The following is a 24,839-nucleotide window of genomic DNA, read 5'->3' as shown; positions in this document are numbered from 1 at the left end:
GGGTCTGACGAACCTCACATACACAATGGATGGTTTAGTAGACAGTATGTAGTATATACATGTTGAGTATGTAGGAGGGAGGACGTTAGAATGGCTTTTCGAACACAGCCTCTCACCCATGTGAATCTGCAGCTGGACAGACTGTGATTTATTGATGTATAGAAATATCAATAGTGACATCTAGTGGATAATATAAGTCACTGCATGTGGTATGAGTCCTTTTAATGTGTTTGAATTATTTATTCAATATGATTCAGAGTTTGTCAGTGTTGTTGAATTCACAGGGGACAGCAAGGGGAGGGGCAAAATCTCTTTTTAAGGACTTTAAACAGTGATGAATTTATAATAATGATAATGGATTGGATTTATATAGCGCTTTTCAAGGCACTCAAAGCTCTTTACAGGGTTCCAGGTTCCATTCATTCACACACAGTCATACTGGTGGTGGTAAACTACCATAGTAGCCACAGCTGCCCTGGGGCAGACTGACGGAAGCGTGGCTGCCATTCAGCGCCAACGGCCCCTCCGACCACCACCTCAAACATACAGCAATCATACACATTCACACAAGGCAGGTGGGTGAAGTGTCCTGCCCAAGGACACAACAACCATCAAACAAGTGGCAGGGCGGGGATCGAACCGCCAACCCCTTGATCATTGGTCGACCAGCTCTACCCCCTGAGCCACAGTCGCCCCACACACTACTTTTACTGTCTAATTTTAATCCCTAAAATGTATTGTTGTTTATAAACTTCTGAGTCCATTGGTTTGCACAAACAATTGTTTTTGTATATTAATATACTGTATAATGACAATAAAGGATCTAAAAGAAAATCTAAACTTGTTAAGTTTAGTTATGGTTTTGAATACATATAATCATTATTATTTCCGTTGATGGTGCAGCGCTTCCCTTTTGAAGCGTAGCAATTTATATTATAACCGACTGGGGGACTTGTTGCACGTTGTGTTATGTGTGTTGCTCTGGCAAGGCAAGGCAAGGCAAGTTTATTTCTATATCACAATTCAGGCACAAGGCCATTCAAAGTGCTTTACATGGGCATACAACACATCAAGATTAGATATTAGAAATTGCATTTAAGAAATAGTAAAAACAAACAAAATACATCAAGATTAACGATTAGCTTCCATTAGACATGTTGGCTCATCACATCCGTGTCTGTTCAGACTGAAGTGTCTATCACCAAATTCGAGTGTATAAAAGAGGATCTTGTATAATTTCTCAGGCAGTTGAGTTGTTTGGATTCCAGAGTGAATGAGTGATGGGCTTGGGGGCTTGTGATTGGCTGAGGGCTGAGCGAGGTGAGGACAGAGTGAGTTAGGGAGAGGTCCTCGTGAGCACAGAGCAAACCGTTATAGTTTGTTATTTTGGTAATGGCTATGGCCCACAGTAGCATTTGTATTGACTGTAAATACTGTAAATTGCCAGCGAACAACAGATCCGTCTTGCAGCCTTATTATTAAGGGTGACTACAAAAAATATACATACAGTCATGGACAAAAGTGTTGGTACCCCTGGAATTCTGTCAGATAATGCCCTGCTTCTCCCAGAAAATGTTTGCAAGTACAAAGGTTTTGGCATTAATATGTTTATGTCATTTGTTTGCAATGAAAAAAACATAAAAGCGAATAGACAAAAAGCCAAATAGGATATAATTTCTTTGGCAGAAGACATCAATGTGTTCACAGAAAACGAAATGAGGCCTTCAAAGAGAAGAACACAGTCCCTACTGAAATCTTGAAATCGAAGGACTATCAAGGAATTTTGGAGCGCAATGTACGGCCCAGTGTCAGAAAGCTGGGTCTCCGTCGGAGGTCATGGGTCCAGCAGGACAATGACCCAAATACAATACTTTAAAAAGCACAAAAATGGTTTGAGGGAAAGCGCTGGAGAGTTCTGAAGTGGCCAGCAATAGGGACTTTAAGCAGCGGTGTTTTAGCGACGGCTACGGCGTCGGGGAAAGATTCCAACGGCTTCCACTATCACCTAGCAACTCTTAGAACGGCTACTTGCTGCAGTTGGTGTAGCGCTCACAACGTCAAAACCCTGTTCTGCCGTTGTAAACAGACGGACTACGGCTCTGACTACAGCGATAGGAGGTGATGACATAAGTTTTCGAATGCTAAAAATTCTACTCGACCGCCGTAGCCGTCCTTTCAACCGTCGTTGCTTAAAGTCCCTAATGATCCAGATCTGAAACCCATAGAACACCTGTGGGGAGATCTGAAAACAGCTGTTCAGAGAAGGCACCCTTCAAACCTGAGAGACCTGGAGCAGATGGCAAAGGAAGAATGGTCCAACATTCCAGTGGAGAGGTTTAGAAAACGTATTGATGGATACAGGAAGCGATTGTTTTCAGTTATTTTTTCTAAAGGTTATGCAACCAAGTATTAAGTTCAGGGTGCCAACACTTTTGTCCGGCACATTTTTTGAGTTTTGTGTAAAATTGTATCCGATTTGGCATTTTTGTATTTTCTTTTTGGTGTTTCAGTTGGAAACAAATGTAATAAAAATATTAATGCCAAAGCACTTGTTATTGCAATAAATTCCTGGGTGAGACAGTGCATTATCTGACAGAATTCCAATGGTGGCAACACTTTAGTCCATGACTGTATATACACACACAAGTTACATTTTTCTATCAATATATTGGGGGGTGAAAATGTTAAAAAATGTTAATATGGGGGGGGGGGATTGTGCCCCCTAAAATATATTAATACTACAGCCTTGGATGGATAAACTAATCTGTGACAGAATAAACCTTTTCCTGCTGCTCAGTTTCTCTCAGTCACGTGACTTCTTGTAAATCTGCAGCTGCACAGACTGTGATTCTCTGATAACAAGAATAACAATAGTGACATCTAGTGGTTAATATAAGTCACTGCGTGTTAAGTTTTAAACATTTTACTGTGTGGTATTTGTAATTTTACTATTTTAAAACAGCCTAGGCGTAGCTGAGAGCAGCAGGATCACTTATTAGCCATACGCTTAATAAGTTAATATGGTTTTTAAGCAGCATAAACAAACACTGAACAAAGCTTCACAGTAACTGCTCAGACTCCAGCAAATATAAATGGACACCGGATTGAAACACGGCGCCCATTCATTCCTCTGAAAGCTGCTCATTGGAGCAGGGAAGCCACAAGGAAGCATTAATGCGGAAATTCATGCAGCCCGGAAGCATGACGTAGCATGGACGTAGCTGCACTATGGACCTATCAAGAAAGAGGGCGGCAAGCGTAGCGGACTGGTAGCGGATGTAGAATCATTCTCGTTCTGTAGCATTGTAAGCTAAAGGTCTTAGCGAGCACAGTTGCATTGTTTACCGACCATAGGCGTATAAGTCACTAACCCCCCGATGATTTGCTATATGTGATCGCTGTATGTGATCTTTAAACACCCCGTTTTTGTAAAGTAATACAGTGGTTAACAAGTTCTAAATGAAGATTCCTCCAGCCATCTAAATCAAACTAGTGGGCTAGCGCTGTGTTGATAGCGTGTGTTACATCTTTATAGGTCCATGGTGCTTAAGTTAACTATTGAAATCAACCAAACAAATGTTCAAATGCTTAAGTTAGCTTTTTAAAGTTTTCCTATAAGACCAATGTTGTAGCTGTGAACGCAATTGCCTTATCAGAATGAGTAAGAATTAGTTTTATTTTCCTGCCGTGAGGCCGGGCCGAAACCGAAACCTTTGTTTCACAACGACTCTGTTCAGCTGCCCACGGCTGCCCACCCCTCCTTCTCCCGCGAAAACAAACTGAAAGCCTGGGGGCCTGCTTGATCTTCTCGGTGCTAGCTTGTTTGCTATCATAACGGTGGAAGCTAATCTGGGTGAAGTGCACAAAATAACCTCCGTTGGTCACGGTCAGACCATCGAGCTTCGGTTTGAGTTTTCCTCTTGAAATGTTCTTCTCTCCAAACGGCCGCTTTGAGAAACACACACGAACTAAATCCACAACCGGACCGGCAGACGGGCGGTGCTAAAGCCGCGGCCATAGCTGAATGAGTTTACTCTTCGATATCCCAACCGTTTACGACTGTCACAACCGCCAAACACTCAAACCTCGTTAATGACATCACAGGGGGGCGGGGCTTGCGCTGCTCTGTCAAATAACGGCAAACATTTGATTGACGTATGACACACGTCAGTCAAAGTTGTCATCCAATGGAAAATGGCTGGCAGTTTAAAGGAGAAGCTAGCAATTTCAATTTTGTAAAATGTATGAAACAATTCAGCACTTATTTCATGACTCTACTTTTTCATTGGTTTTAAAGTATCCCACCGCTTCAATGTTTTAAAATGAAATTTTTGAATCTATCCATTATTATAATAACCTTATTAACGATAAGAAATTAATAACAAATGTGTGCATGCATTTAGTATGTTACACAGACGTCTTCTGTATAAAGGTTGGCTCTATAACACACATAGCATAAAGTATGTTTGTTTCTAAGTTGGTGAAATATCAGTTTGTCTAGAGCAGATGAGAGTTGGTTATTAAATACCAGATGAAACAATGTTCAGATTCTCAGTAGATCTTTATTTATTGCAAGCAAGAGCCATCATCAGCATTACAGAGGGGACTGCAGATATAGAATTTATAATACTTAGAATGAACACACTTCAACGGTAGACAACAGTGTGTAGATATTTTCAATCAAGGCATTACATTCTTAGACAACCTTGCTCCCTTATTATATCCCAACTATTCCTAATCGTATATCACCTCCACCGTCTAGCATCTTTGAAACACACACACACACACACACACACACACACACACACACACACACACACACACACACACACACACACACACACACACACACACACACACACACACACACACACACACACACACACACACACGGAGGTCAAAACCACTCCAGGTAAAACTCTTTTATAATGAGTTTCCGTATTTAGTTTCCCAACAACATACGACCATATTACCAATACCCATGATAATGACATGAATACACTAATTTGCCTCACAAAACACAAAATATGACAATGAAAAAAGTGTGTTTGTAATGATTTTCAGTTTGACAACAGTTAGAGGCAAAATGTTAGCGAAAACAAAATAATTCCTTTCCCTATTTTATTATAGCTATAGCCTACTGTCAACTCAGAACTATTTCCCATTTTGTAGAACCCAGCAAGTCTCACATACACGTTACATTCATTTTTATAATCGAAAACGTTTCAATGATTCAATTAAAAAATAGAGATTTGAGTTAAGCCTTCAGTGATGGCACATCGATTTTAAACCTGCTGTACGTCCACATTTTTTCTTAGCAGTAGAATCAACAACTGAAACATTTCTTGGGCTCTTCCTAGGCTTAATCAACTTTGTGTCAACTCGTTTGGCTGATGGCTTGAATGTAACCGACATTGATTCATACCAAAGGCATTACGCGCTATAGCTTTCGCTCAAGATGAACGATTAGCTTCCATTAGACACCAATTTGTTCCCTGTGTCGTCATAGATTGTATCCTTTATACGTTCACAGAAATACTTTCAAACACTCTACCTCTTCTGGGGAGTTTACATAGAAATACATACTCTACCTCTTCTGGGGAGTTTACATAGAAATACATACTCTACCTCTTCTGGGGAGTTTACAATACATACTCTCCCTCTTCTGGGGAGTTTACAATACATACTCTCCCTCTTCTGGGGAGTTTACAATACATACTCTACCTCTTCTGGGGAGTTTACAATACATACTCTCCCTCTTCTGGGGAGTTTACAATACATACTCTACCTCTTCTGGGGAGTTTACAATACATACTCTACCTCTTCTGGGGAGTTTACAATACACACTCTACCTCTTCTGGGGAGTTTACAATACACACTCTACCTCTTCTGGGGAGTTTACAATACACACTCTACCTCTTCTGGGGAGTTTACAATACACACTCTACCTCTTCTGGGGAGTTTACAATACATACTCTACCTCTTCTGGGGAGTTTACAATACACACTCTACCTCTTCTGGGGAGTTTACAATACATACTCTACCTCTTCTGGGGAGTTTTACTATACATACTCTACCGCTTCTGGGCAGTTTACATAGAAATATAATGATAAGATTTGTATGTAAAAGTAAAAAGGTAAACAATCATAGCATGCTCTCATCTTTATACAGGATTGAAAATATGTCGATAATATTTAAAAACTTAGAAAGTGTTTCTTCCTTTTGTTCAAATAATTCTCCCATAAAATGTTAGTTTTTCAAATTGCATCGTCATCATATTGTAACATACAGAAATGCACATTTTAATTCTGTGATACGTTATAAAATCATTGTGTTCTCCTTTGCTTTTGTTCATTTGCAGTACACTCTAAAAATAAAATAATTAAAAAGAAAATGTTTGATGAAATAGATCAAAGTTTTGAACTCTGTCATTTAGGAAAGGCTTAATCTATAATATTGCTACTGTGTCACTTTGTTAATAAAATAAAAAACTCTTTCTGTTTTGAACAGTTTAAGACATTTCCGGTTCCCGTCACTGTGAGTAGAGCTTGTTGTTTCCCAGTCACTTTATTTAGACCATTTCATAAAGACTGTCAATAGCCTCTTGTTTAGTGTATTCTCTCCACTCACTGGGAATTTCTCCTCCTTTCTGGAACTTTAATTTATAGTGGTCTTCCAGTTCAGTTTGAAATCGACACACAAACCATTTCCAGTATATCATTTTAGACGCATCAGGAGTAATCTCCCATTTAGCATAATTTCCCCCAGCATTTTGATACTGTTTATAAGGAATAGTGTCCTCTGAATCATGTTTGGGGTAGAAACAGCCTTCACTTGCAACTAATGATGTGCAGAAATCAATGACCAGATCCTCTGTACCTCTAGTGTGCCATCCGTGAATCCCAGACGGTCTATGGAAGGGGACGTTGTGTTTATCAGGGCTGTGGTCTTTCAGAGTGTTGGTACAAACAGCACCACAGAATGGACACTTTTCCCAGCAGCAGTTACACAGCTGATCGATGAGGATTTGATCAGGCTGCAGTCTGCATTCTTTGATCTTATCCAATGACATGCTGTTCATCTCTTGTAAGATGGATTTAAGGCCTTTCTCCATCTCTTCTTTAAGAAAGTCAAAATTGTTGATGTCACTGAAGTTTTGACAACAAATGGTGAAGCTCAGCTCATCTTTGAGCAAACTGGAAAATTCCTTCACCCACGTGTCAATGTCTCCTCCCTGAGTTTTGACTTTCTCTGATGCAGTGAATGAAGCTTGACGCATAAGTTTGTTGATATCTTCAACATTTTTCTTGAGCATATTCTGTACTTTATCTCTTTGTTCTGTGAAGATGTATTTCTCAACTTCCTCCTTTATGAAACTCTCTGCTTGGTTTCTTGGCTGTTGGATGTAGGTGATAAAACCATCAAAGTTCTCTTTCTCTGCGAGTGACTTCAACATATGTTTCTCCAAGTTCAATCTGTTCCCATTGAATGCTGGGACATTGCACCTCATTTGTCCAGTGATATCAATGGCAGTCTTGTTACAGACAGCCTCAACAGTGGAGCTCTTCAGTTTGTCTGAGGTCAGCTCTCCAAGCACGACAGCAGATGAACTTCCTTTGTAGAAGCTTCTGAAAATGTTGTAATATTGACTTTTCTTGCTGTTTAATTGGGCGAGCGCATCGTTGTTCATTTTGAATTTATTGTGGTTCTGTGAAAGCCAACTTTCTGCTCCTTTAAATACATACAGTAAAAGTTCAACTGTAAACTCCTTCTTCAGAGCATATTTCCACTGTGATTCAAACTCTGCCAATTTTGTTTGAACATTTATGGCCACTTCTTGCAAGTAAGTTTGACTGTAGCCTCTTGTGGCAACAGGTTTGCTTTTGATTGCATCAAGAGACTGTTTTTCAACATCTCCAATGAGGGATTGAATCAGTACCTGTTCTTCTGTAGGTAAATGGTTTACAAAAACAAGGTCTTTAACTTTTGAAACTTTTTCTTTAACATATTCGAGAGCATTTTCGAATTGGCTCTTTGTGTCCTTCTCATTATGATGGACTTTTTTACTGTGCTTTGTGAAGGATACATAATGGCTGTAATCTCCAACCTTTGATATGTTAATGTATCTGCGGCTCTCTTTGGATTCATTTATGAAAGCCCATTCAAAACTAAGCTCTTGAAGGATGGATGTTTGGTCTTGTTCCAAGTTGATCTCCTCAATGGGTTTTATATCTGCAGTTAATTCATTAACCCAGCGACTCCAAACAGAGTCGAACTCCTTTTTAAGTTCCTCTTCATTTTTGGCTCTGTCTTTCAACTCATGAGCAAGATCTTTGCTCTTTTGTAACAGCTTCTTCTCAAACTCTGTCTTTTCATCATCCAGCTTTTTATAAGCCTTCTTCTGCTGAGTAACTTCATCCAGTTTTCTTTTGACTCCTTTCACTTGTTCATCGCGGAACTCCTTGATTTTGCTTTGAAATCGGCCTCGCCACTGAACCAACATTTCTTTGTCTCTGTCATCATCAAAGTAAGTTGTCATATCTTTTGCAATTTGTCCAAAGGTCTTGCTTATTCCTTCATTTAGTACATTTAGCTCAACTGTGTTAAGTTCTCCATTTTCAATTCTTGTATACAGCTGATTCTCAATGGTCAACATGGTGCTTCTTAGGGCCCAGGTCCAGTTCCCATACTGGACCTCAAGTTTTCTGTACACTGTAATTTCAAGTGTGTTTTTGAAACTGAACACAAAGTTTTCGTTTATCAGAGCGTTCCACAGGTCCTGAACTTTGCTTTTGAACTGTGAAAGTTTAATACCATCAGATGTCTGAGCTTTAGAGAGGATGATGGTCTTCAGCTCTTGGATGCTCTCACTGTAACCTGGATTTGGAGGAGCCATAGGTGGACTTCCCTCCCACAGTTGGGCAAAGTATTTCACATCCTTTTGCACATCAAATGCAATGACGTCACTGAAGCACTCAGCATCACAACCTTCCTCTTTGGCAGCAAGTTGGGCCATTTGGTCCAGTTTTTCTTGCAGGCGTCTCTTTCCATCCATGTTTTTCTCTGCAGCGGCAATATCTGAAACATTCTGGTGAACAAACAAACAACTGGGAGAAAGTTTAACTTTCTTCATCCTCATGAAAGCCTGAACAACAATCTGCAGAATATCTTGCATCTCAGCTGGATTCTCTCCAAAGATGTTGATCAATGTCATGTTTCCCAGACCAACAACAAATGTTGCCAGTTCATTGTCGTGGTGAAGAGTGGTGTTACCTTCCAGCTCAAGAGCACGCAGTCCTTCTGTGTCCACCACCAGAATGTAGTCAAACTTAAAGTCTTTCCTGATTTCTTCAGACACTTTGACCAGCTGCATGAAGGCACCCTTGGTGCATCTGCCAGCACTCACTGCAAACTTTAAACCAAACATGGCATTCAGCATTGTTGATTTCCCACTGCTTTGTACTCCTAAAATTGACAAAACAAAAACTCTCACTTCACCCAGTTTCTTGATGACTTCATCTAAAACACCAGAGATCCATGTTGAAGGCACATGACCTGCATCTCCATCCATCAGCTCCATTGGGTGTCCTGATATCATCAGTTCTGCAGCCATCTCAGGGTATTTAGACCAGCAAGTCTTTACCGGATTAGCTGGTTTCTGCAGAGATGCATGAGCCTCATAGATCTGTCCCATTTCTCTTAAGATGTGCTCTAAACCAAAAGTGGCTGACTGTAGTTTTGTTGATATTTGATCAAGCTCAGTTTGCTTGGTCTTTAGCTCTTCAGATTTATCATGCTTCTTCTTCAATACCAAAACCTCAGACCACTTTTCATCATAGCTTTGGAGAATTGAAGAGAGATTATCTGTGGAGAGGGCATCTATTAAGATCTGTGTCCATTTAAGGAAATATTCTCTTTCTGTTGATGGAAGTGATGAGAGACTTTCAATGAATAACTCAATCAGTTTACTACAAGAAGCAGTGTATTGTTTTAGCCGTATTTCCATCTGCTTCTCCTCATTTTTACATTTCTCCATTTCAATGTGTCCTTTGAGGCGATGCAGATCTTTGTTTATTTCGCACCAATCATGCCAGAGTTGACCTTGACACGGAAGAAATGCATCTTTGATCTTTGAAACATCCATCCCCCCAAGCAAACCTACTGTTTCCATTGCAGCAGATTTCCCTTTTTGAAAGACAGCATCATTTTCATCCACTCTGATTCCAGATACCTCAGCCATGGTTTCAAGCTGGAAGGATGTATGTGGTCCAGACAGAAGTTTTCCAATGATTCCTTTCAGTTCTTCAGAAACATCTGACTGGCTTCTGTTTTTCAGACCCATTTTGTATTTTCCCTCTTTCATCTGAATGGCACCAAATTCATTATCAGCAATGAGAATAATGAGAGGCTTTGGAGACTTGTAAAGGGCCTGGATAACTGTTTCACTTTTCCCACCTTTCTCCAGAGTTGGTACAAGAACAACACTGACTGAAGATTTTTCCGTGATTATTTCTTGCTGTTTTTCAATCAACAGAGCATCACCATGAAGATTACAGAAGGCAATGCAGTCACTGAAGGCATCATTGGGTTTTCCAGAAGGGCAGTACCAGGCAATCTCTGCCATTCCATCTATTAAATGGCGGGACTTGGTGCTCCCTGGGCAGTTTCTGTGGAAGAAAGTGCTGTGACGGTCGTTGATCAAAGTGTTGATCAGCTGAGATTTAGACAGTGGTAATGAACCCATGCGGAAAAATGACACCATGGGTGTCTCAGCTGTGCAGATGGGCATACTCTTCATGGTGACTCTGCTTGGACCATCTTTGGTTTGAGATTGAGTCTTCCATGTTTTCATTATTTGTCTGAAGGCCCACAGAGGACAGTGAATATCCTGTGTGAATGGGTCAGGGACAAGCAGAGGTAAGGCGTACTGACATTGTGATAGCTTTGACATCACATTCTGTTTAAGAGAGCTGTCTGAGCAATGAAACACTGCCATTTGAACATCCATTGGATGCACATGATTCGGTTTGGATTGATCAGAGTCTACACTAGAGCTATAAAGAGCGTCAAAGTTATTGTCTTCAATCTCCGGGCCAGGGTTTGACTGGCTCACATCAGAACTGACTTGTCTTACAGGAATATATCTGGCTCTGTAGTCTAACATCATCAACCTCTGAAGGAAAGTGTGAGCTATGTCTTCCTCAGAAGTGGCATGGTCCTTCACAGTTGGACCTATTTTATGAAAATCTGCTGGTGATAACTTTTGCTGATGTTTGTCCTGAAGTTTAAGTCTGCGAAGGAGTGTTTCAATTTCTTTTTCCTTTTTCTGTTTGGACATCTTCAGAGACTCCTTTAAATAGGAAAATAAAAATTAACTGTATGTAGAAGTAATATTACGCAATACAATGGATATAAATAAATAGCCTGTAAGATCTTGTGTTGAATTATATTTTAGTGTCTTACCTTGTTTTCACTCATATCCATATGCGAGGCACCTGCAGCAGAAAAATAAATTGCGTCACAGGAGGGTCAGAGCAATGTGCGATCAAATCTATATATTTTTATTTCTTTTCTCATAACATCAGAAATAAAATAGTTACTTCTATTTTTTACTGTTTCGTGTTTTTGTACAATTAAATAATTCAGCAAGTTTTTACTTTTTTTATTGGTGGCAGATGGTCCAGACGTGATTTCAGACTCTCCTGTTGTTGGTTCTACATCTACAGGATCATTCACTGGATCGTCCTAAGAAGGCAAATCATTTAATTCAAGATTTATTAAAGCAACATTAAGATCTAAAACACACATTGATAAAGCAATTCAGGGCAACCCCATGGTAAGCGAGAGAAAGCAATGAGCACAAAATAAATGCAAGCACGTTTGTAACTCATCCACGTTTCCTAACAGGAGCTTCATTCACTCAAACTCTGTTCAAGCCTAAAGATGAAAACATCTATCCTCAGCTGAACGTTAAATTGTAAGTGGTACAATTAGACCAAACTTCAGAGAAAACAATTTGCATTAGGGTGAAAAAAAGCTTCTGTATGACAGTGACTACTGAGGACCAAATTATGAAATTACCTTTACCTCTGTTTCAGCTGCACTCTCCTCCTTCTCCTTTACTGTAGGGAAAAGTAACAACAAGCATTTTGCAGGATCAAACATAAAATAAATTAAAAAACATCAAACATAAAATAAATCGATAACCATTTAAAGCTGGGGTGGAGGATTTGGGGAGAAAATGGCAGTTGGGATAGAGATTTGAATCCAAATACCTCAGCCGCTCAACTTGTTCTCTTTGGTCCCTCCCTGACACGCTCTACACCAACAAAGTCGTGCCAAAGTGAATGGACAGTCCCAACAGCCAATAAGAACAGAGAATCGGAGCCTCGCTCTGATTGGTCAAAGTGTACAGCTCAGGTTAACTTTGACCAATCAGAAATCACATACCCCAGCTTTAAGCTTAAGATTAATTTGCAAAAAGAATGTGTGCATGCATTCAATCAATTCCTATAGGAAATAGATGTATGCATTTTTAATTTCCACTTTACTTTTAAAGTTAATCAGATTTAGCAGAAATTTACAACAAAAAGTTATCTGAGATGGACTTCTGTCTCGGAAAACTCAAATCTTACCTTTCTTCTTGTTTTCAGATTCAATTTTAGAGTCTCCCTCTGTGCTGTCCTCAGTCTTCTCTGAGTCTTCATTTACAGCTAATTTCAGATCATTATTAAAGGGAAAGTTCAGTGTTTTTGAAGTGGGGTACTAAGTAGGGCTGGGCGATATGGCAAAAAATATTATCACGATTATTTTTTCGATATTGATCGATATCGATATTAATCACGATATACAGTATAGTGTGATACTGCTGAAGCCTAAAGAAACCAGAGTGTTCATTAGTTAAACTATACAATGTTGTTTATTAGCATATTGTGATATAGAACATTGAATCACATTAAATATACACATTTAACTTCACAAACATGTTTTAACTGCACCTACCTAAACAATATAAGATAGCTTGCCTTGTAACCTATTGAAAATATTGTAAATAAAAATAAAAGCTCTAACTTCTTTCACGTTAAACTCGTTTGGCAGGGCTACAGCAAACATCTTGTAAGATGTAAACATCTTGTAGAGGCACAACCATACATAAAAAGTAAACAATTGGATCAACAAAGGCCCTGACACAAGTACTGATCTTTAAGATATAAAATATGAATATGAGAATTACTGGTTTTACATCAGTCAGCTAGCCTATTTTAAAAAGGAGAAATGTGAGTAGAAAGTGCAAAATGTAAACATTATAAAACCAGATATTATGCTACATAACATAATGTGTTTAAAACTAAAGATATGTGAGTGACTACTATCACATCTAACTCCTCAGGCAGGGAGGCAACAATCTTAAATGTGTATAGAGCTGTGGCTCAGATGCTTCATGAATGTCAGAGAACATCACAGCTACTACTCACACATACAACAACAGCTGTAGCTACATGGTCTTACAGACCAGCAGGCTAATTAGGCTGAACTGAACAGCTACCTGTATGTTATACTGTAGCTTTGCTTCTTTTTGATAGTTTTTCATAAGGTTCAACTACCGCAAAATACGATACGATAGACAGGAGCGCTGCAGCGGTCGGACGGTGGTTAAAACTTTTCACACTTTCGGTGTGGCCGCTCCTATATTTATTCCCCCCGTGTTGCGAGCCAGTGAGTGAACAGCGCTGGCCGCGGCAGCTACGTGGTGTCATCGTAGCAGTGGGACACACGCAGTGCAGGCTTTAGTGTAGACTGCTATTTTGGAACAACCACCGCTCGCGCTGCTGATAGCAGCGGTCGGACGGCAGTTAAAACTTGTCAAGCATTTTCACACTTTCTGTGTGGCCGCTCCAATATATTCCCCCCGTGCTGTGAGCGTACAACTCCGGTAAATGCACAGAGACGACAGAGACAGTGAGCGAACAGCACTGGCTGCGGCAGCTACCTGACTATGGTGTCATCGTAGCAGCGAGACACAGTGTTGAGTGTAGCCCACTGATTAATTTAATGAAGAGGAAAAGCACTACATAACAGAGTGCTGCGCCGACATTTTTCGCTAAACACAAGACTCCCTTCACTCTTGCCGAGGTCACTACACACGGCTCTCCTCTTTCCTTACCGCTAAAGCACAAACATGCACGTCGCACCAGGAAATGGGCGCGTAATTAGACAGGAAATGCAAAAACTGCAATCTGACTGGCTGTTGAGTTTATTTATGCTTTGTGATTGGCTGTTAGGTAAATCCATATAATTTTTTTTTTTTTTTTTCATATCGAGGATTTATGTCAAACGCATATTGAATTAATCGACGGGAGTTTAATCGCGATTACTAATCGTAATCGAATTATTGCCCAGCCCTAGTACAAAGGCATAGTTAATATTATGGAGATGGCGGTCAACACTTTCACTAAAAAGACTTTGGAGATGTCAGCATTGTAATGCTGCAGACAGGCCATAACAAAAAAAATATCTGCACATATATAAATAATGTTAAGTTAAAACCTAAATACCCGTTAAATTGAACTTAGATTATTTCCACAGCTTTAGTTTGCCGTTTTCTGTATCACTCCACCAATCAGCTGCTAGACTCAGAGCTACTGCAGATTATTCAAGAGACACAAGAAAATAAAAAATAAAGGGCTGTCTGGGCTGTCTTTAAGTTTTATGTTAGAATTTATATATGTGGAGAAAAAACGTTTTCCTTCTGTCCCCCTCTGCAACAGTACAATGGTGACTTCTGCTACAGCCACGTCTTCCCCAAACTCCTTATAGTGACTGATGGCTATCTCCATAAGGTCACACACTAACTATGCAGAATAACTGTGTGTGTGTGTGTGTGTATGTGTGTGTGTGTGTGTCCATAAGGTAATACACTAACTATGCAGAAGAGCTGAATTAAACCACACTTCAAATATAGGCTACTGAACTATCCCTTTAATGAAATGATCACTAATCAAGTCCCAACTGCAGACCATGGAAGTTCAGACTGTTTCTCACCTTGTGCAGCCCTGAAGACAGGCGGGCCTTCGAAGTCTTTTGGTTTGTGTCGGTGTTTCACTGTGTCCGATTCCTTAAGAATAATAAGAATTATATTATTATGTTTTATTTGTCTGGACGTCCAAAGAAAACCTAACAAAACATAATGAAAAAAAGTCATTTAAAAAGTACATTCAAGGTCACTAGTTTGTTGTTGTTGGTGTATTGTTTGTATGTGTTTTAAAGTAATACAAATAATTCTAAAACAATTTATGAATACCTTATGGTTTAACTCAGGAACTTCAGGAACATCAGGGGCGTCCCTATTATTGGCTGTGTGTGTATCAGTGTGTGTCTGTAGTTCTGGAGGCTGCAGTACTTCAAGACCTAGTGGGGTCCACAAAACATGTCATTCAGGGGATTTTGCTGATAACGATCATTGACAATATTTTGCATCAAAAAAATGTTTTTGCAAAAGCACTTTTTTACTTTGTACCAGCCTATTGTTAATACAATATTAGATGTATGATAATATTAATGAAAACAACTTCTTAAAGTAGCTAGGTGGAGCTTTTAGTAGTTGATTATAGCGCCCCCTTTGGACCAAAGCAGAAGTGTTTTTACCACACCAGCGCATGCTGTCCTAAAAATGTTTGCTAGCGCGTAGCGGTGGCGCGTGCATTTGTTTAGAAAGCGAGTGAAAGAGAAACGGCAGGATGCATGGCCATGAGGTAATGTATTTATATGTGACTGTGTCAGATTAATAATGGTGATATGACCATGGTGAAGCAAAGTAAACTGTGATTTACTAGTGTTCATAAACACATGTCTGTCTGCCTGCCATAAATCGTTCCCGGGAAAAATCTGATCCGAACAAAGGCATTTATAATAACAATAGGGGAGAACGGGGGAATGTGAGCCATCGGGTAATGTGAGACACCCCCTGTATCTAGGCAATGGAACACATTTTTGGTCATGTGAGGACCTCATGGTGATGTTGTAAGCATGTTTTTTTCACAAAAATTTTTTTGCATGTAAAAGTAAATTTTCTTGCTGTGAACTTAATCGATTGTTGTGCCAAAGCAAATTGATTCAGGTAGAAAAACTTCTATCATACATGTTGATGAACTACCAACATATGAAACCATGTGATGATGATAAGTGAAGATTAGCCTGATTTGCTGAGAGAGGTAGTTTTTTCTCAAATTGTGGCAGTGGGGTAAAGTGAGACAAATGCTGCGGGGTAAAGTGAGACAGTGTCTGTGCCCTCTTTTAATGAATCCAATATATTTGAGGTAGCAAGGAGACTAGTTGGAATAAGCCAAAAGACAATGTGGGCTGGAGGTGGGGGTTGATGGTTGAATGGGTGTCAGCAAGGGCATGGTTTGGCACGTACGTATGTGGGGGACAGGAGAGTGACCTTTAACACCAATAGACTCTAAGTAATATGTCTTTATTCAATGAATGATCCCAATAAAACAAATGCAGAAAAATATTAATCAAAGACTCAAAAGATGGAAAACGACAGCTGGGTCTAGTCCTGTCTTCTGAGTCCCAGGCTGTTCTAGCTGGTTCTGATTGTTCTTTGCTCTGACCCCCAGACACTAGCTGGCTGTAAGGGTCCTGTGTTCTGACCCCCAGACTGTGTTTTAATCTAACTGGTTCTATCTGTCATTTGAATGTTAATTATTGAATATGAATTATATGGTGTATTTGATCAGAGTTACTTTCAAGTGTTTAGAAAATGTTTTTCTTAATTGACCAAACCCCATGATTCTGTTACTCGTCCGATATTAGTTTTGGAATATTTGATTTTCAAGCTAGCTGTCAGGATTGTAACTGTTACAACATTTGTTGTTATGGTAGTTTCAGAGTGGAAAAAGCAAGTGGATCAGTTTACCCCCTTGATTTCCCTGGTCTGTCTCAGTTTACCACAAAGCTGGGGTAAACTGAGACACAAGACAACTTTTTTTAAAACAATCATATTTTCACTGCCCTTTGTCATGAATAAATTCTGCTAATGCCCTTTTCTAGAAAACATCCTGAATTAATGGGAAATGTGTAAATTTGACTGATAAATCATTGTAGCTCGCTAAGAGGAGAGCAAATGTAAAAAGTGTCTCACATTATCCCGTTCTCCCATGGGCGTAAAATTGCGTATGGACGGTGTGGACGTGTCCATACCAATATTCAAATGTGCTGAAATTGTCCACACCAATATGAGAACGATATGTCAACGACGAGAAAGGGTTAATGCGTGAATTACTGCCCAAGTTTAAGCTGCGCTGGGTAAAATAGGAAACCAGAAGAGACCACATCACTTCCCTCCTTACAAGTAGTGCCGCTCCCTTCCAACGGAGGAGAAGCTTCTTCTGCGATCCGATTGCATGTCCCGAGTCCCGTGCCCTGATACACAGAGACATGTCGCCAAAACGGAATGCGCAACTATGGAACTGTACAGTGAAGCAGCCGCCCCCTCGTTAGTGTCTACAGCCGACACAGTTAATATAACCACGGCATGGACAGCGTTTAAATACAGCCTCTAATTCATAATATCCCCAATACTTTGATGCAAATTATGAAATCTTAACATAACGGCGGCACAGTTGGCAAGCTCTCCTCAGCACTACAAGTGCCGCAGCAAAAAAAGCCACAGAGTTGATCGCTTTGTCGATTCATGCCTCTGACACGTCGACAACATAATGAGTCGAGGCTTTGAATTCAATGCTGGGGATGATGAGCTCTTTGGTGATTTCCCGTGACTCTTTATAGCCTACTATAGTCTCCACCCGAAAAAAAGAAAATAAACAAGGTCGACACTGGCCATGAATGATCGCTCTGGTAACGGGCATTCCCTTACTGGACGCCGAATATTAGACCCCACATATAAGACGACCCGACTTTTTACGACCTATTTGTAGGGGAAACCCCCAGTCTTATATTAAAACCATCACCGCTGCATGTAACACTATTACATTGGTGAAGTTTGTATTTATCACTGTAGCCAGTTGCGAGACAAGTGCGGGCTGAGCTTTTTTTTTCCATCACCCCCTGTTGAGAATATGTTCACGCGGCTATGTGCGCGTCTGTTTTATGTAGGCTAGGCGAGCCTGATTAAGTAGCCTATATGGTAGAGAAGTTTCACATCAGGCCAGCCTATTATGTAACCTGGTGATGCGCCGAGTCCTTTTATTTATTTATTTTTGCCTCGCACCCGGCCGCCGAGAGTCAAGCAGCTCCGCCGGGCGCAGTCCGCCCGACAGCATGTCATTCTAATAGGCTGCTGCATCCAAATCATCCCGTAATCACCAATTTGATAACAGAAAAGTTGCCAGCGTGTCTGTTTCTCCCCAGCACACAGCAAAGGAGATATATATTTAGGATACTATTGTTATTATGAAATGTCACGCAAGAGAGATGATAAACAAACATAATGGTCAGTTATAATTTAGAGTAGATGGCAAGATGTTATTCATAAACATTTGGGAAAAAAAACATGCAAGAATCAAATCTCCCACACAGCAACACTCAAAGTTTATTTGCATATTGTGTTCTACACAATTCACAGTAGCCTAAATGTGCCAAAAAGCAGACGCAGAGATCTTACAAGGGCAAAAAATTTCGGCTCGCGCGCCCTGCGCGCGCTCGCATCTTCGGTCTCTCTGCCCAGTGTGCCCACCTACAATTTCTACTGGCCCACCCTAATCTAACTGTCTAGAACCAGGCCTGTAGATATATGATAAAACTGGTTTGTTTAATAAACTAGTGAGCGGTTGGATGCTGGGTCTGGGGCGAGGGCGTTTCGCCAAATTGTGTGACATTTCGCCAAAATGTGTCCCCACCAATAAGAACATCAAAGTTACGCCACTGCGTTCTCCCCTATATAAAAAAGCATTCTTTTCAAAGATGATCTTGTTTGCTGTGACATGTCGTTTATGATCATCAGAGGCTATATTTGACTGTTTTACACTGTTTAAATAAATGTAAAATGACAGAATTTAAAAAGTACACAAAAAAGCCCAAAAACTTAAATGACAGTAAGGCAGGTAGGGCTGTGCCACTTTTTACTCAAAGTGACTTTAAAGTGAGGCCTTGGCAGTAATGTCTCCAACTAAAATATTTATGTATATTTCAGGATGTGGTGCATCCCTGGCAACCATAACTGGTAACACTTTATAATAACTATCCGTTGTAACTCGTTAATAGATCATTAGTAAACTCTTAATTAATGATTATTAATGATTTGTTAAGTGTTTGTTAGCAGTTTGTTAAGGATTTATTACAATGGTAGATAGTTAATAGCTTAATAATTGAATCAGTTCATCTGGGAGGTAATCCGAGATTAACTGATCACGTCACGTTCAAGTCCATGGCATGCACAGTGTGTGTAAGAGCCATTTTTGGGTATCTATATGTTGTCATGTCATGTGTTGTCCACCTGGTGTCACTGCCCTATTGCCTGGGGCACAAGTATAAAAGGTGTGTCACTTGATTGTTTGTTTGTTGTTTGACCCCGGAAGGGCTCACGGTTTTTGACCGCTAGAAGCTCAATTGTGACAGTTGTTATCACTGAGGAACTAAACAAATGTATTCCGTAATCACATGTACCGTAATTGGTGTCTTGGTAAGCAAAATAAACGGTCTGCACCGGAGATGATCGCTTGGTTCAGTCATTGCTTTAGCAACCACAACTACAAACATTGAGACACACAGCGCGTCAACAAGTCACCCTGGAGTCAAACCGCACCAGGAGCAACACACACATAATGGATGTGGCTCCTATAGTGTGTATTGAGTTTATTTAAAAATATTTGAAAATGGGGCTGCCCTCAGTTGCCCATGCACTGTGTATAGTCTATAGCCTATTTCAGCCTCGTCGGTATCTCGGATTACCTCCCAGATGAACTGATTCAATTATTAAGCTATTAACTATCTACCATTGTTATAAATCCTTAACAAACTGCTAACAAACACTTAACAAATCATTAATAATCATTAATTAAGAGTTTACTAATGATCTATTAACAAGTTACAACGGATAGTTATTATAAAGTGTTACCCAATAACTTTGGAGCTGAAATAAACTGTTTAAGAAATATAGCTTTTGGAAAAAAAGTTGCCTAGCCTGGTCCTACCAGACCATCGTACTTTATTTCATTTGTACAGAAGGTCTGGAACTGTTCTATTGCCAAACGTTCACTCACTTGGAGGCGGGTCTGTCTGTTAAAGTTTAAAACAATTGGATCTGCCCAGTGCCACTCTGGATCTGGCAACCAATCCCATAACGTTTGGTCGTGACGTATGTCATGAGTAGGGTTGGGCACCGAAACCCGGTACCAGTATGGCACCGGTTCCGATGAAAACGGTAGTAACCAGACCGAATAAGAACGAAAGTTTCGGTGCCTCATTTCGGTGCCGCCCCCTGCTGTAGTCACGTTTGTATTTTGACAGACTAATCGCTCTTTATGTCATGACTGATGAAGCATGTCTGCTCGCGGATGCTGTTCTGTGTACACCGAGAGGAGCATTTCTCACAGGGCTGTGAGTGACGAGAACGAGCCCGACCGTCTTGAGGCGCGCGTGCACGAGTGCTCAACACTCGCTCACGTTCACAGTTTCACAGACTGATCGCTCTTTATGTCAAACTATTTTTGAACAGCAATGCAATGCATTTCTTTTTGCGAATGACATGCGATCTAGCAGTATTGTCACGGATGTATTAGGCACGTGTAGGCTGACGATGAGGCAGCAGCCACCTCCACACTTCCTCCCGTCAGCTGTTCTAGTGCTGCCTTTACGCACGCCGGTGGAGACGAACCCAAAAAAAACACACAGCGGGACATGGTGGTCCGGTGATATGGAAACATTTAACAAGAAACTTCAAAAAGACACACTTAAAATAACGATCTCTGCCCATACAAAAAGCTCTGACTTGGATAAATTGATGGAGCGATCGATGTATAAAACCATCCGGTACATGTGTCTGATGACGGGCCGTTATATTAATAATAAACAGCGCGCTGCACATTAGAACAGCATGTACATTAAAGATCTCGTATCCATCCTGAGAAGACAAACATGACAATTTTTCTGCACAAAAATTGTTAATTTGACAACATTAATAGTTGTGGTCTCATCTTTACAGAAGACATCTTTGTATTTTGTCAGTTGAATTTTGTTTCAAGTTGAATGCAAATGAGCACTGTTAATATTCCAAAAGGCACACACTCTTCCTTGACTGTTTTCAGTCTGTGTTTCTCATTGGGTGTACTTATTCCCTTATTCCCTTACTGTAAATCCAATACTGGATTTAATTTCATATGGGTGTTTTATATGTGTGTCTATTACAATGTTTAAGGTGTTGTATTGTTCAGGTCATAAGGACTCTTTCTTATCAAAATGATTACGTTTAGATAAAGTTTTAAAGGGGACATATTATGCAAAAACTCGGGTTTAAATGTGTATTTCCGAGGTCTACTAGAAAAGGTTTTAATGGTCTATAGTACAAAAAGCCCATTAGTTTTCTACCAATGCCCATTTCTTCATTGCCTTTTCAGGCCTTTTTTGGCCTCTCCCTCAAAAATTTGGTTTTGACATCTACCCCCCTCCGCAGAAAGCCTAGTCTGCTCTGACTGGTCAGATCTACATGGGCGTGCATGCACCGCCCTGCTCATTTACTCTATACCTACCTACATGGGCATGGCACACGCCCAGCTGTCAGTTTTGTTTACTTTTGGCCAATGCAGCATGGAGATCGATGTTACCATGTTTAGCTTCATTTCTACAGCAAATGTCAGCACACTTACCACTTCTAAACCAAAAGCTTTACAACTGAACCTGGTCAGGCAGGAGTCTGAGCTGAAAACTGTGAAAATGGCATCAAGATTTCTGGTTTCCCTGACATTATCCTCAGGTAAATACTGTTTAATTATGTCACAGTCAATAACATAATTTGAGCTAAGTATTTATGCATAAACTCTCTAAACTGGTAACATACACCCTGTTTTACATTTGTCTTTACAGGTCTGTGGAATGATCTACAGCCCAGTGGAGTGAAAAAGCTTTGGTTGTGAACCGATACTGAGTTGACATGTAAAAATGTACAGTAACCATAATGGAAAAGAATGTATCCTGAATCATGTTAAGATTCACTGGAAAGGCATTATCTTTTGTAAAATGTATGGTTGAAATAATTATGCTTTAGGTTTATCAGAGCTGCAAATTATCTGACAACATTTCAATATATAGTAGATAATGTATCATTTGTATTGTGATCACTCATTCATAATAAAGTTTTACCGTTAAAAAATGTATTGTGTTGCTTACTGTCACCTGTAGCAAAGGATTACTTGAAACTCACATTTTCATCTTGCTGAAGATTTTCTCTGATAAAACAGTATCATTACATTTTAAAAAGACCAAAAACATCCTTAAAAATAAAGCAGTTTATTCATAGCCATTGGAATGAAAATATGAAGTGTACATATCAAACAGAAGCAAAGCCATAACTTTTATGTAACTGTCCAGTTGTTGTTGGGCCCTGAAGAAGACCACCTGTCCCACCCAGTGAACACATCCTCCTCTGAAGGAACGGATAGTGTGACGGTCTTGGTGGCTCCGTCCGGCTCCATCAGGTCACTCAGATACCTGTAAAACATGGCACATTCAATGTTACATCATGTAGCAGCTGACATGTATAGGCCTACATCATACATCTGTTATGGCAAAGCTACAACAAATTCAGTATAGCCCTGGCTCAATAAGCAACAAGTGCTGAGTGATACTGTGTGCTTTTTGAAATATAATGGACAGGAAACAAACAGCAGCAGAGACAACTTACAGTATTTCTGTCTATGTGTACATTACACTGGAGATCATGTAATAGGCCCACTGCTGCTTCTACTACACACTGTCCGCAGACTTATTGCGGTGTGTACTTTAGGGCCCTATGAAATCCGTTTTATTTTTTTCCAAATTCCGTTTTAATCTCATGATTTCCGTTTTTTTACAATTAACACTCATTTCGTCATCCGAACGAGTATCTAATTATTGCGAACAAATAATATTCTAACAATTTAATCAGATATAAGGCTTAATTTAAAATACATCACAACATTGCACTGTTTTAGTGCTTAAAAAAGCGAAAAAACAAATGTGTTGGGTAGGCCTATAGGCTATAACAGAAAATAAAGCCGTTCATTTTGTGCTTCAAGTGAAACATTAAATATTATTTTTACATAAATAATAAAGTCCTTATTAACCTTGCAAGAAGCTGGACTAGAGTGCATATTGGACAGGCTTTATAAATCCATGGCTTTTACCTGTGGGACAGCGCTTCACCCAACAGCGGGCTGCAACACCAACCTACAGTCTATTGTGCGACTGAGAGCTAGTTATCATTAGCATCAGCGTTAGCCGACATCACGGCAACAGCTGAATAATGTAACACATTACACAAGTTACACTACATGAAAACAACGGGCTGTAGACGCTAGAGTTATAATTGCGTGTAGGAAACATTGTTGAGACTGGAATTTCGTACCACAGCGGCCGTTCCATAATAATACAACACTCCCTTTAGCAATGGCTGAATATAAGACCTCCCTGTGCTTTGTATCTGCGGGAGCGAGTGGCATTAATAACTTCAAAACAGTAAAGGTTTAACATGATTACTTGCTTTTAGATGCTTTAATCATATGCCGAATTTATAAAAAGACCATATTATTAACAATGAATTAAGTTATGTACATGTCAGAGTTACGTACATGGATACATTCATAAGTAAACATTGAATAGACAGATTTGTGAAAGGGGTTTGGCGCATAAAGCTAACGGTAAAGCTAGCAGGCGCTAATGCTAACGACTAAACCCCGCATTCTCTCATTTCAGTCGGTGTTGGTTATTATAGGAGGGATAAAATAAAGCCCATTACATACATTGAACTAACAAACGGACAGAATTATTTTAAAAATAGGACTACTTACATTTCGGAGGGATGGTGTCTCTCAGTCTTCCTGGCACAGTCTCCTCCACACTCCAGTAAAAAGGCTTTGATCACACTAACAGATTGAAAACCTTTGCTGGAGATAGCCTAACAAAAAATTAAGTAAATCCATTCAGCCCTAGTGTGCTTCGAGGCTGGGGTGTGATGGTAGCTTGAGATTGAGCTCACACTGCAGCTTGCTTCTCCTCTGTTGTTGCATGAGCGAGTGGAGGCTCAACCAGGTGTGTGTGGTTACCAACGGGGCGTCTTGATTTGCCAATCAACTGCCGAGTTTCTGGTGAGCTTTCCCGTGGGAGTATTTATGATAATCAAAACCGACCGGTTTCGTCATCGGTCTGTGTTTTTTGGAGGAAACCTTCAAATCCCCCCTTTTTCGAAATAAGTGTCCCAGAAGAAACTGACATATTTGTCTTTTTGAAGCTTGTGTGTGCTGGTAGGGACGCCAATAACCTAAACAGTGTGCCCAAACACCGGCAATGTTTGGTTTTTCATAATATGTCCCCTTTAAGATGGAGATTAGATTACCTGGCATCACAAAAGAAGAATGCAAAAGTTTTGTTAAGTCAATGGGTCACAGGATTGATGCAGTTATTGCAAGCAAAGGATTTGCAACAAAATATTACGTTTTATTCACTTTAATTTACTTTAAGTCTATCTGTTCCAATACTTTTGCTCACCTAAAAATGTGGTGTTCCTTTAAAAATAATACTATCTTCTCAGTTGTGTATCAGATCCAGATGTGAATACCTGGAAATGAAAGCTGAAATGTTGAGCTATTGTTTCATATTCATATTTTGGTGTCAAACCCAAATGT

General features: G+C 39.9%; 1 protein-coding gene across 3 annotated transcripts in view; it reads right to left on the bottom strand.

Moving 5' to 3' along the window:
• Positions 1-4,542: 4,542 nt before the first annotated feature.
• The window catches only part of LOC307262355 (interferon-induced very large GTPase 1-like), a 53,680-nt gene continuing 33,383 nt past the window's right edge, over positions 4,543-24,839 (bottom strand). For 2 of the 3 annotated variants that reach the window (XM_080043205.1, XM_080043206.1), the window contains exons 17-23: positions 15,302-15,408; positions 15,043-15,115; positions 12,636-12,713; positions 12,088-12,122; positions 11,658-11,745; positions 11,464-11,495; positions 4,543-11,350 (exon numbers count right to left, since the gene is read on the bottom strand). In XM_080043205.1, the coding sequence (XP_079899331.1) occupies positions 6,572-11,350; positions 11,464-11,495; positions 11,658-11,745; positions 12,088-12,122; positions 12,636-12,713; positions 15,043-15,115; positions 15,302-15,408 (5,192 nt within the window). In that variant the 3' untranslated portion in view covers positions 4,543-6,571. The remainder of the gene's footprint in view (positions 11,351-11,463; positions 11,496-11,657; positions 11,746-12,087; positions 12,123-12,635; positions 12,714-15,042; positions 15,116-15,301; positions 15,409-24,839) is intronic. The other variant, XM_080043207.1, reaches the window with a different exon arrangement.

The sequence above is a fragment of the Ammodytes marinus genome (assembly GCF_949987685.1).
Source record: "Ammodytes marinus genome assembly, chromosome: 16".
Taxonomy (NCBI): domain Eukaryota; kingdom Metazoa; phylum Chordata; class Actinopteri; order Uranoscopiformes; family Ammodytidae; genus Ammodytes; species Ammodytes marinus.
The sequence above is the reverse complement of the archived record's forward strand: the minus strand, read 5'-3'. Positions and strand labels throughout refer to the sequence as shown.